This window comes from Phaethon aethereus, assembly GCF_964289735.1.
Source record: "Phaethon aethereus genome assembly, chromosome: 9".
Classification (NCBI taxonomy): Eukaryota; Metazoa; Chordata; class Aves; order Phaethontiformes; family Phaethontidae; genus Phaethon; species Phaethon aethereus.
In genome coordinates, this window is record NC_138585.1 from 23,630,950 (window position 1) to 23,643,635 (window position 12,686).

Sequence of the window (12,686 nt, forward strand, 5' to 3'; positions counted from 1 at the left end):
CACACTACCGGTATTCATAGCTACTTTCTATCTGGTTGGTTTCTGCACTATCACTTCAGCTTTGCGCTAAGATTAATGGCATTTCATTTGCATGCTCCACCCTGAGCTTGAGAGCGTGTGACATTGTTCAGGCAAGGATGTCCCTGCACTCCCTGTTGCACGCCTCCTCCTCGCACCTTCCTTGTTGCCGGACTGGCCTTTGGCATGAAGGATCACTTTGGTGCCAACCTTAAGCTGGTTTTGCCTCAGAACGGGGACATCTCAGCCTTACTTCTTTAACGGGGCCACAAGACTCTGAACTGAACCTGGGGATTAAGTGATAGGGGAAGCAGCAGGTTAGCCCTTCAGCGCTCAGTGACCTTAGGGGCAATCTGCATTGACAAGGCAGCAGAGAGTGATACTTGTACCATTGAGGACTGGGACCAGTGAGTCTGCTGTGCAAATACTGAGCATTACCAGTTCCTTCTGAAGGAGGAGAAATGAGTTCAGAGTCTGGTCCACTAAACAGTGCGTTTCTGATATTAACGTGGAGGGAATGGTAGGAAATTCTCAGTGCATCTGCCTTTATGAAAGAGGGTAAGCAAGAGCAAATGTTACTAAAACTAATTCCTTCTATGTCTGCTGATCCCCTGAAAGATAACATTCAGAGCTGCCAGGATAAGCATGAAGAGGACATCTCAAAGAGTTCCCCATTTGACTTTGTTATAAAACAGTTCCAAGGGAAGAGGTCTTCTCCTGGGAAATCTAAAGGGCAGCCTTCAGCCATCAAAAAATTCTTCAGGGGCTTTGACTTTGGGAAATCTGAAGGCAAGGACAGAAGGGAAATTGAAGAAACAGAAATCAACAACTCTGGAGCTGATGATCAGAGTGAGAAGCAAGATTTCTCTGTAGAAGGTAATGCTGGTACAATACTGAAATACATGTGCATGTGTATATATTTTAATTTCATTGAAAAACAGTTGCTTTTCTTGCTAGCCAAAATGCTGTATTTTTCTGCCTGCAGTTTATCCTTTAGCCAGGTTATGCTTCTGATTGGAACATTATCAAGGATGTGCCCCCTAATTTGATAGGTGCCAAGCAAGGAGTGGGATCCATGTTGCTAAGGAGGGATAAAGCTTTTGGGTGACCTCTCTCTTGATCTCCAATGTGAGAGGTCAGTGCTGGAGTCACCTCATTAGTTGCAGAGCTTATTTGGTTTCAAAGCCAAACTTTGAGCACTAGCCTGGCTTGTTGTATTTAAGATCAGGCTCTGTTCACCCTGCTGCTAAAGCAATCTGAAGACAAGAAGAGCAGATGTTTCCTACCACTTGACACTGGTGATGGGGAGGGGAAGGAAATGAGAATTCATCATGTGTTATTTTGCACGCACAAGAATACTCTTCACATCCACGCCAGAGAAGATGAGGCTGTTTTTAAAAAGAAGCTGGAAGGCAAGGCTTAGAACCTCATCCTTTGTCCTAAGACTTTTGGTTTGGGGAAACAATGAGAGGACAGCTACTGAAAGTGGGATTGCTATTTTGTGTAATTTCTGTCTTCTTTTTTCCAGCTATAGGCATTAGGTGAAACTACTGATGTGTTAGAAGGTTTAGTGATGAATGTAAATGCAGTTCTCCTTGCTGTACAAACTGCATGGAAGAAGAACGTAAGTGGGGGTTGCTTTGCAAAACCAAGAAAAGCGGGATCTGCCTTACACAGCCAATGTATGAAAATGAACACAGGCTGTCATGAAGGAAGCAGCAGGTTCACCACAAAATCGCTGGGTCCCTCGGTACCAACTGATCAAGTACAGACTCTTGCAGCAGTGTGGCTACAGTGCAGGCACACAGAGGTGGTCATACAACTTGTGCATCCAGAATATCTGCAGTTCAGAGTTTTCATGAATTTCATGTCCTTGAACTGGTGGTGCAAACATCCAAAGTCTCTGGTATAAGGTAGCATGGAGATGTGCGACAGGAGATTCTTCTCTCACTCTGTATCAGGACCTTTGTAGTGATCTGATCCATAGTGGTCTTATCACTCAGGTTATTGGTCCACACTGATCAAAAATAGAGCCCTGTTTACTGACAGATTTAATTTGTTTCCTAAAGTCTTCACCCAGCAGTCACAGGCAGGTTTTACACATTGTGTTAGTAGCAGAGATAACCAGGACCCTATTTCTTTGTTACTCAGATGGACTTTCACATCTCATTTCTGAAGCAGAGTCACCATCTGGTGAGCAGAGATTTAACCAGTTCATGCAGAAACTAGGAAAGAAACCCAACAGCAGGAATCTGGATCTAAATAATTGTGCGTTAACTGCAGCAGATGTAACAGAGATGGGTAAATACACATTTTATTCAACTAGTCGCTTTATACATTTCTTTAATTCTTATTTGCCTATTCCATTATTCACTCTCCCCTTTTCCCTTCCCTTTTTTTTTACACAGGCTTGGCTTTATTTAACATTTCATCTGGTGGTCCCAGGTCCCTGAGAAATGTTAATTATATAAATTATGTAATATGTATAAAGATCATACAGGTCTGTGAAGCAGATGAATATCACTCAAAATACAGATAAGAAAACTGAAGTACAAAAATTGTCATGGCTTTATAATGCTGTATTGGTTGTAGAAAGCATCTCTGTATTAAGATGTATTGATATTCAGGGTGTGCAGATAATAACCAAACAGAATATGCTTTTTCTTGTCTCTCTCTTTTTCTTTTTCTTTTTTTTTTTTTTTTTTTTTTTTTTTTTTTTTTTTACAGCTTCTTTATTGCAGTTTCTCCCAGAGTTGGAAGAGATCAGCCTGTCCTGGAACGGTTTTGTTGGTGGGACTTTGAAAGCTCTCACTGTTAATCTTCATCATGTGAACCTGTTAAAAGTCCTTCGACTTAACAACTGCAGGCTGACAGCTGAGGATGTCACCTCCTTAGGTACAGGATTTCACTTACATTTACTTCCAGACAGCCTGGGTCTCATGTAATCCAGTTCATCTCTTCCTGCATCCTACCTCTGCTGCTTTCACACTGGGCAATGTAAACTCCTGCTGTGAAACAGTAGAAAGAACTTGGGCTTATGAGTGATCTTAAACATTTGAGTAGCTGTGCCAAGTTTATTCCTCAGGAGATGAAGGTTTCGCATTCAGAAGGGAACTGAATTCAGTCCTATCTGCAGGAAAACACGTTTTCAATTTAGGTCAGTATTTTTTTGGCTAACTTTCCTATCTAATGGTAGACAGAAGAACTGAAACAAACTGAATTAGTCATAATACGGTCAGCTTAGGTCTTTGTGCTGCAGGACAGATGCAGGGCTCAGCACAAAAAAAAAATGGATGGTCTTTTGGAGGAGACTTAAAACAAGTGCTGCCTTGGAGCTTTATAACTTGTTTTTGCAAGTCTGAGAGAAGCTTATTCCTATGTGCACTTCTTTGCTTGGAGTGCCTGCAATGCTGCTTTCTGCAAAGCATGAGATTTAAAGGTTTTAAAGGTGGTGGTATGCACTCGGGTTCTCACGCTGAGTCACCTCTGGGCCTGGAGTTTACTCTGGGGTGGGTCTGTCATATACGTCTAAAAAGGGCAAACTCAATCAACTAGGAATTCTAAAAAAAATGCTGCTTATTTTGCAAGTTCTAAAAACTGGTCTGAGTTATAAAGCTGGATTTTGTGTCATTCATATACAGGATCTTTGCAGGAAAAGATCAAACAAAATTACATATATAGTGGTAGCTCAAAAGTGGGTCATGCTATCTCTTGGGGAGGAAAAATGCATCTACAAAAGCTGGTGAAAGTAATTGATCTGTTTCTGATGAGGCTAAAATCTGTGTTTCATTTTCTATCAGATTTTTCTCAAATTTATTTCATTTTTTTTCAAACCCTTTTCCCATACTTTTTTCTTTTGGGTTTTATTCATTATATTTCCAATTGATTTATTCTGCCTGGTTGTTCTGCGCTGTTTCCTTCCCCCTTCTGATGTGGCCTCTGCTAAGCCAGACACAAAAGTGATCATAGGACTTGAATTTCCTGTCAAAATGTGATGCCCTTGACATGTGGAATAGCAACAGTCACTTTGCTTTGAATTTTGCCTGTGATTTTGAAAATAGTATGTGTATTTAGGCCAATGTTGCCTTTTGACTATGTCCACATCTATCTGTGGAAATGTGGCTGCTTGTGGACTCAGCACATTCTTTTTGGAAATCAATGCCTCAAATACAACCATAATATCAACCTCTCTATGTGATTCTTCAGAGCTGTGACTGTGAGGGGTGGTAGGAAACCATTCCTGGAGTTATAGTCCTTTATTTGTCTTCTGAGTGGAAAATGTGTCTGGAATGCTAGTCTCCATGTCAAACAGAAACAGGCAGAGGCAAAACCAGCTCTTAACTGTAGTGCATTGCTCAGGATTCAAGACTGAGGCAATAATTTAAAATAAATGTAAAAATAAAAATTAAGACATGTCCTTTTTCTGTCAAACCTGGATATTCAATGAAAACAACAGAAAGAATTATTTTTCTGTTAGAAATCTTTTGTGAAGAATGAATTATGAAAACACACAGACATGAAAGAGTTTTATTATTAAAATAAAATTCTCAATTAGGTTGATGATGAGATTTTTAGATCAAAAATTTGTGTATGACACTTTGAAATTGCATTTGCATATGGTCTGATTAATTGATCTTTCTTGGGAATGGGTTTATGCAAATATACATTTGCCGTTCTCCTCTACAAAGGAAGTTAGGAAGCTGGATTTTGCACTGGGATGTTAGTATTACAAAGAAGCACTAACACAGTTCACGTTGGCAGATGTGTCAAGCACGGAATAGACTAATTCTTCTGAATATAATCAAAATCAGTGCTGGCTGACTTGAAATCATGGGAAAGTTAGTTTGGGTCAAAACAATGCTCATCTTGATTACTTATGGAGTGCGTCAGGAATTCCTGTCAGAAATTAAACTTTTAAGTTGCAGGAATAGATATGGGAGGGCATCTTTCACCTCTTCCAAAATGACCTATGGATGCAGTACCGAGGACGTTGGAAGTTTGCCAAATAAAATAGAGCAGAACTATATAGGACAGTAAATTCAGACTTGTCACTTGTATTGATTTCCCTGTAGATCAGACTTTCAGGGTCCTGGCACAAGTCTACAATGATGGCCAAGCAGTCTGTGTGTGCTGTGACAATGACTTGTGATTATATATTGCTCATTTGACAAGGTGAGAATTTATACAGCATTGCTGCAGTAGCAACAATTCATGGCATACACTAATTTTCCTGGCAAGCCATACAAAACACAATCATTTGAGAATTAAGTGTCTAACCTTCCTCTTTAATATATTCAAAACCTGTATTTTTGTCTTGCACCAAAATTGATACCTAGAATGAATCATCTTAGACTTCTGTTACAGGAGAGGCATTTGAACTTGTTCCTCAACTTGAAGAACTGGATTTATCATGGAACAGTAACATAGGTGGAAAACTATCACTCCTGACAAAAAAACTCCACAAAGGATGCAAGATAAAACTTCTGAAAATTACAGACTGTAACCTGACGGCAAAGGATGGAGAATCCCTTGGTATGTGTGTCCACATAGCTGACTGAGAGACTGGCTTCACAAAAATGTTACTTGTTTGACTTAGATTATGGTTGTATTGAGCTCAATATTAGTTGAGAGTTAATTTATTTCAGGCTCTGCATTATGGTAGTGTTTACTTCACAGTATTTGGGATTTAATGCATTTTCGTCCAAAGAAGAAAGTTGTTCTCTCTCATCATGTGAGGTAGCATTGAGAAGAATAGCTAGATCTAAATCACAGTCTGGCTGCCTCAGCAGTCCAGGGTTGCTGGATCCTTTGAGACCCTGAGGAATTCATGTGTGCCAGAATTTCCAACATTGATTGCTTGAAATTAAGCAGCTGAATATGCAGTTAGCCATGGGATGGGAAAGAAGGCCTGAGGGATGGGAATTTAGGCTGAGTTGGCAAACACTGATCACCCCTCCCTGCTTTCACCATAGTTTAATCCTGTGTGGTCTTTTGATCTGATTCTGTGTTTTAGAAGATATTTTCTCCCTAAAGAGAACCTCCTATGCTCTCATCTCCACTGCAGGGGTCAGCTGTATACAATATACAGTTCTATATCTTTTAATTAGACATTTTTCTTTCTCTTTATATTCCTGCTTTTTATTCCTCTGTATTTTTCTAACTTTCCTTGTATTTTTTCACCGTTGTTTTCCTACATATTTTTCATTGTTTTTTCTTGATTCCCATACAAACTTTGTTTTGCTGTATTTTTTAGGTAGAACAGGAACTTAGTAAGCCTAAACCACACATATAGGCAAACCCAGACTACCTCTTCCTGTTTGTCATGGTGCTATATTTTTCTAGGCTTCATCTGTATATGTTCCAGGCAATTACCAATTCTGGTTTTCTTTTCTGTTTTTCACAGCTGAAATTCTAAATGTGATCCCAAACCTTGAAGTATTAGATCTCTCTATCAACAAACACATCGGCTGCAGCATGAAGGTTATTGCTCAGGATCTGAAAAATGTGCCAGGCTTGAAAGAGTTAAACTTGCACATGTGTGGATTAAAGCAAGACAGCCTCCAGGGCTTAGGTTAGACTTTATGTTCAGAAAGACTTTCATTCTGAATAAATTGTACATCTGAAAACCATTTAAGAAAGGCAATGAGGTAGGATTTTGCTGATGGTTTGGCAGTATTAATGGGCAATCATTATTTGCTGTTTGAGGATTGATAAAAGACTACAGAGACTTTCAGCAGGAGTAGCATTTATCTTTCCTGAGCTCAAGCATGTGAAAGTCAGTGGGGAGAGTCACCCTCTACACCATTTATCTGGGACACATCTTAGAGTAGATTAGTGGCTCTCTGGACATGCTTCCTCTCTCCCCAGACAGAACATAGACAAGGGCACAGACAGGCTAGCTAACTTTTAACAAGCTAATCCTACTCGCAGAGGGAAATCCAAATTCACCATTATCACTTAATGAGTGTCCAGTGAAGCCATATGAAATGGGCTTATTATCTGTGTCTCTCCCTAGTGGAGGCCTTGCCCATAAGACAAAACAACTGGCACTAATTAGCACATCTAGTAGTAATTTCAGCAAAAGGCTGAGGGTTGAATGGATCTGGGGGATGAGCTGGCCTCACCTTCACCTGCTCTTTCAGAGAAGAATGGAGTTGCAGAGAAGGGAAAGCTTTGTGGTATTACTGTACGTCTGCTGTGATTATATGCCGAAGCTTGGTCTAAGAGCTTTGCCTGCAATACCTTGTGCAAACTTTGACATTAAAGTAAATAAATAATAAAGCCATGACCTGTGCTATTGTAGCAGCTGGTGACCAGCATGCTCTCTTCCGTTTCAGACACTGCTTTACAGCACCTTGCAGAGCTAAGAAAATTAGACATATCATGTAACAAAGAGATTGGCGGTGGCTTTAAAGACTCAACAGCCCATTTGGCCAGCTTGAAAAATCTCAAAGTCCTTGATCTCCACCAGTGCTGTGTAACAGAAGACGACATGACCGTTTTGTGTAAGGACATGTTGAGGAAATCCATTAAGAATCTAGGTTTTGACTTCTGAAAATATCTCAAAGGTGTAAGAGATTCTGTCTAACCTAGTCTAGCAGATTTCTTTTTTCATTAGGCAGTTCTCAAGTGGAGGATAGCTTTTTTGATCGATATAGAATGTATGTTGTTTTTTTTTTCTGAATCAGAGGAAATCTCATAGGGTCTGATCCTATGTGGAACTAAGGACCTGAATCTGCTGTGATTCAGACCCATGACGGGAACTGCCACCAAGCACTGTGTTTTTTTGATTATCAGTAATTTTGGAAACTGAGGACAGTTCACCTGCTGGTGTAAATCAGCATGGATCCAAGGTGCATATATGCCTGTAAATGTAACTGCCTGAAACTCACTTAGTGAACTGTACTTTGAGTAGAGAGTGATGTTAGGAGGTCTTGCATTGCTGCTGTTGAACGCTTTATAGAACAGCTGGAGACTAAAGTCTCCAGGTTGAATTGATACAATTCATAAATACTACTAGGAAGAAAAAGACATTTCCTGTTCAATCAACAAGACAGTTTATTTTTCTGTGCGCATTATCATAACTTTTGACATTGGTTTTTACTCTTTAGAACAACAACAACAAAAAATCCCATGACTCAAAGCCTATATTGCCCACATCTTATTTTCCAAGATAAAGAAGATAATTTGAAAAGCTGCTGATAAAACATTGGGAAATATTAACTATAAGTAATAGAAATTGTGGTTGATTTTTAATTTATTGACTAATAGAGGATAACAGCGTTAATGTAAAGGAGTTTCAGTGAAGCAGTGAAGAGACTTGGAAATAACCTCCATCTCATTCAATACTAAATTCCCTACTTCACCTAGAAAATTTCAACAGGAAGCAGTGTTCTGACAATGTTCCACACAGTATGTAATATCTGATTTCTTAAATATTCCTACTGAAAATGACAAGGCTATTTATGGACTAAAACATTAGTCACCATAAATTTGAGTGTCAAAACTTGTCCTTGACTTTTGGATTGATTTATAAAGAAAATAAATTATGTCAGGCAAATATACAACTACACACTTGTTCTGGATTGGTGACTGTCTAATAAATATTTCATGTTTTCATAGCCCAGGTGATACCTTTACTCTCCAGTCTTCAAGAGCTGAATTTATCCTCCAATACAAATGTAGGAGTCTCATCTGATCCTCTTCTGGGCAGGCTCAGGTTTTTACCGAAGTTGAAATCTCTGTCCATCAGCAATTGCGGTTTAGGCCAAGAGTCATTTTCATCACTAGGTAGGAATGTTTTTTTTTTTTTTTTTAAGTGTGTCTATTTTCTATGTATCCTTGTGGGACAGAGCACTTCATTCTCTGTTGGCTGAACTCCAAGGATCATGGTTATACAACAGGTCCCGAGTGAAAAAGCCTGTGATGAAACCAGTGCTTCATGGGACCTGGTTGCAAGGGAAGACCATTGTATGTCTTCCCCCATTATACCTGACTGGATGAAGTCCTTTTAGTCCTTTGTCTGATAGTGAGCTTTCATATAGTCCCTGATTTTGGAAGAGAAAGGAAAACATGATTTCATATTATGCTGTAATTATAGTTTGGTTGTAACACTGCATTTGCAGTTTAGTGGGGTAAAGTTTTGACTGAAGGTTTTTCACCTCACTGCAGGTGAAAGTTTCAGTAGAAACTTTCTGGGATAGAGTTAAGCATAGGACAGTGGAGGAACTGAGGCAATGGCTGCAGGAGTAGTAAAGATATTGCACAGACATGAAGAAAAGTCCAGTCTAACATAGGATATGTAAATTCAGCCTCTTTTGTCTACTTATTGCAAATCTCAGTGGATTAGCAGCTACACTGTCACTTTGATAGGTGTTCCATATGGTACACGAAATCTAAGTACTGAGGGATCTGTTAGTTACTGTGTATTATGCACTTATAAAGTATTTTGTACTGTTTACTAGTGACCTTGAAACCTGGAGTAAAACTTGACTGCCTTCAGCAGAAGCAGTAGCAAGCTAAACTGGTCTGAGGTCCTTGCAGGAAGAGTACTATATTTATATTATTACAATTATGTAAGAATGACATCATGGAAATCAGAGTTGTCAAAAGACACAGAACATTTAATGTTGCATGGTGAGTTCACAGCAAAGAAACTGCTGTCTTTAAATTGATATAAAATGGTTTAAAAACAAGCTGTTGTATTAAATTGACTTCAGTGGGACAAGGTTAAGCCAATAATGTATACAGAAAGACAAGAAACTCCTCCACAGAGTCCTTGAAGATTCTATAGGCAAGCCTTCTTATATTCTTTAAAGAGCACAGGAGATATTTTTTGTCTGACTTTTATTAGGATAAATTAAGTCGTTCTAAGCACAAGTAGGCAGTCTGTTAAGAGCTTATTTACAGGTGAATTGCCGGTGAGGTGTCTATTGAGGCCATGTTGTTTTCTCTTAGTAAGCAGAAGTTGCTGGTCTTAATCTTTTCAGCTGAGGCTGCCCTTCACCTTCCTGAACTGGAGATATTAGACCTTTCTTGGAATAAGTGCGTTGGTGGGAACCTAAAGCTGCTTTTGGGAGCACTAAAGCTTGCAACGGAGATTCAAGTGTTAAGACTGAGCAGCTGTAACTTGGTGGCTGAAGATTTGGCACTTCTAAGTACGTATAACATGATATTTACTAGCAGTCAAGGAGCCAGGGCGTTTAGACCACAATTCGGAAGGGACTTGTTCCATGGGCTGAGCACGTTTTTGCATAAATCAAAAGAAAAGATGGAAAATACAGCAGTATTTTTCCCAAAAAGGCTGAAGACTCTGTGTCCTGTACATGCACAGTGCAAAAGCTGAAAAGGATGAAAACGCAAAGAATCATTTTAGCAGTTTTATCTATTAATACAAAAAGACAGCACTTAGAAGAACGTAGGCTTTATGTCTGTTGTTTATATCAGATATTTAAAGCTGTCTCTGAGGAGTTTTATTTTGCTTGGTTGCTGGTTTTGGGTTCCGTAATTTATGGGAAATGTACGTGCTGACAGGCAGTAATACAGGCACTACCAGCTCTCAGTCCACTAGGTGTGTTTCTGGAGTCAAGCTATTAAGGGAGAATTAAAACAGAAATATTTTAGCCCACCTCTTAGCAGCTGCTGAGAAATGCTGGAAAATGGGAACCCAATGAAGGAATCAATTCTAGGATCCTTCTAAAAACCTGTTTATTTTATAATCATCCTTGTGATTCTGTGGGCCCCACTCATGGGTTTTGAGTGTCTGAGATTGGCAATAGCTGTGTGACAGCTATTAAGGCCTTGTAATCTGAAGGCTGGTGAGATGAAGCCTGAATATTTTTGACTTTACAAACATCACCCTTGATGGGTGTCTCCCTTGCCAATTGTGCATTAAGGATCCCAGTTCCCTTTAGGGTATATAAGGCCCATTACCCTCCCACAGTGAGAGATGGCTGCTGTAGTCATGCAACCTCATGTAGTTTTTGCTTTCCTCTTTCTAAATCTCCCTGTAAAGCCTGACTGCCTATTTTAACTGGCACTCAATAGAACCTCCTTCCAAATGACTGAAAGGTTTTCAGGTTGCCATACAACTTTAACCTGACACTTCTGTTCCTTTTGAATTGGCTATGTTTTAAATGTTGTACATTCCTTCAGCTGTGATAATACAGTCTTTGAGATCAACAAGTGACTTTATTGCTGAGGAGTTGAATCTTGCTGTTTGACTACTGAAAAGCCTTAAATAATATGGTTTTAAAATACTACTCTTCTTACTTACTAGCTTTTAAAGCAATTGCTGGGATGTATTAGTTGTGTTTGTCGTTTCTTGCAGCATTACTGACACAGGATGGCCATCTAGCCAGATTACGGAAGCTGGATTTGAGTTACAATAACAACATCTCTGAGGAAGGGTGGGTTGTTTTCTGTCAAAGCTTAACAGTATTCAAAGAACTCTCAGAGCTGGATGTCAGTCTTCGGCCATCATCCTACCGAGACTGTGGGATGTGGTTCAGCGAGCTGTTAGCAGCCCTGACAAAGCTGCCTGCCTTGGCAGAACTGGGGATGCAAAGATGGATCCTTTCAGAATCCCATCGAAAACAACTGGAAAGCTTTAATCAAGACAACAAAAGAAACATTCGTTTTGACTGTTGATGGAGGCTGAAGACTTCTGGAAGGCTTTTCACAAGCAACACATGAACCAAGTATTATATGTCTCTGACTTAAGAAGACTGCCCAGTTTTTAGGAATCTCGTCTCATGAGATCTCTTGGAACAGATCCACAATTATATAGAAGTGTTATTTAACCTTCTGCATGCATTGATCATTCCATTTAATAACACATTCTTTCAGATTCTCTGGGCCATGCTTACAGTGTTATATACGCTTAATCTTCATGTTGTGAATGCAGCAATGGCTATTGTCAAAAGAGATTTCAGATGACATGATTTCAGATGGACACACTGGAGGTTTGCCAATGGAGGGAAGTGGCTGGGGTGTGTGCTAATGCAGGTGGGAGGGCAGTGTGAATGTGGCCTCGTGTATATATAAGGAAAATGCCTCTAACGGGAAAATAGTTGAAACCTCTATGTTTTAAATTTTAGTTTCTTCTTCCCTGAAACTTTTGCCTCTTTGTGAATGCATTAAATCTGCATGACTCTGAGATTTGGAAAGCATCCCAACAACTCGGGATTATGTATTAGTCCAGTAAGGACAATACAGAAGGAGCTGTTCTGCCTCTGCTCTGGCAGAGCTTGTATTAAACGTCTGTCCATCTGCCCATCTTCCCAGAAATCTGTCTCTTCCAGTGATTGCCTCCTCCTTGATAGTCCCTGAGTCATCCTTCTCTCTGTTCTTCTTTGCCTTCACTTAAGGTGAAAAAAATTTCATAAGACACCTCCAAACAATCAAAACAGCATCAGTTAGGTAGTAAAATGGAAAACCAAAACTGAGCCATCCCACTTTTCTGCACTACCAGCTCCCTCCTGCCAACAAGCATATTAATGAGATTTCAGTATCAATCGATTCAAGAGCCAAACAGAAGTAAGTTCCATACCCTGGATGTAGTTGTAGCCATAGCATTCAGAGAGCACTACCTGGAGGTGGAGCTCTAGGAAGAGATGGGCCTCAGTGACCCTGCCTTCACCACCTCCTTCAGGATGTCACCACCTTCT

General features: G+C 39.8%; 1 protein-coding gene across 1 annotated transcript; it reads left to right on the forward strand.

The window, feature by feature from the left end:
• Positions 1-614: 614 nt before the first annotated feature.
• On the forward strand, positions 615-11,667 carry LRRC31 (leucine rich repeat containing 31; the record flags this gene model as incomplete). The annotated part of the gene is made up of 9 exons (XM_082003739.1): positions 615-894; positions 2,170-2,319; positions 2,746-2,913; positions 5,383-5,550; positions 6,422-6,589; positions 7,356-7,523; positions 8,641-8,808; positions 10,008-10,175; positions 11,348-11,667. 9 exons carry the CDS (start codon positions 615-617, stop codon positions 11,665-11,667), a joined length of 1,758 nt encoding a protein of 585 aa, XP_081859865.1.
• Positions 11,668-12,686: the final 1,019 nt, after the last annotated feature.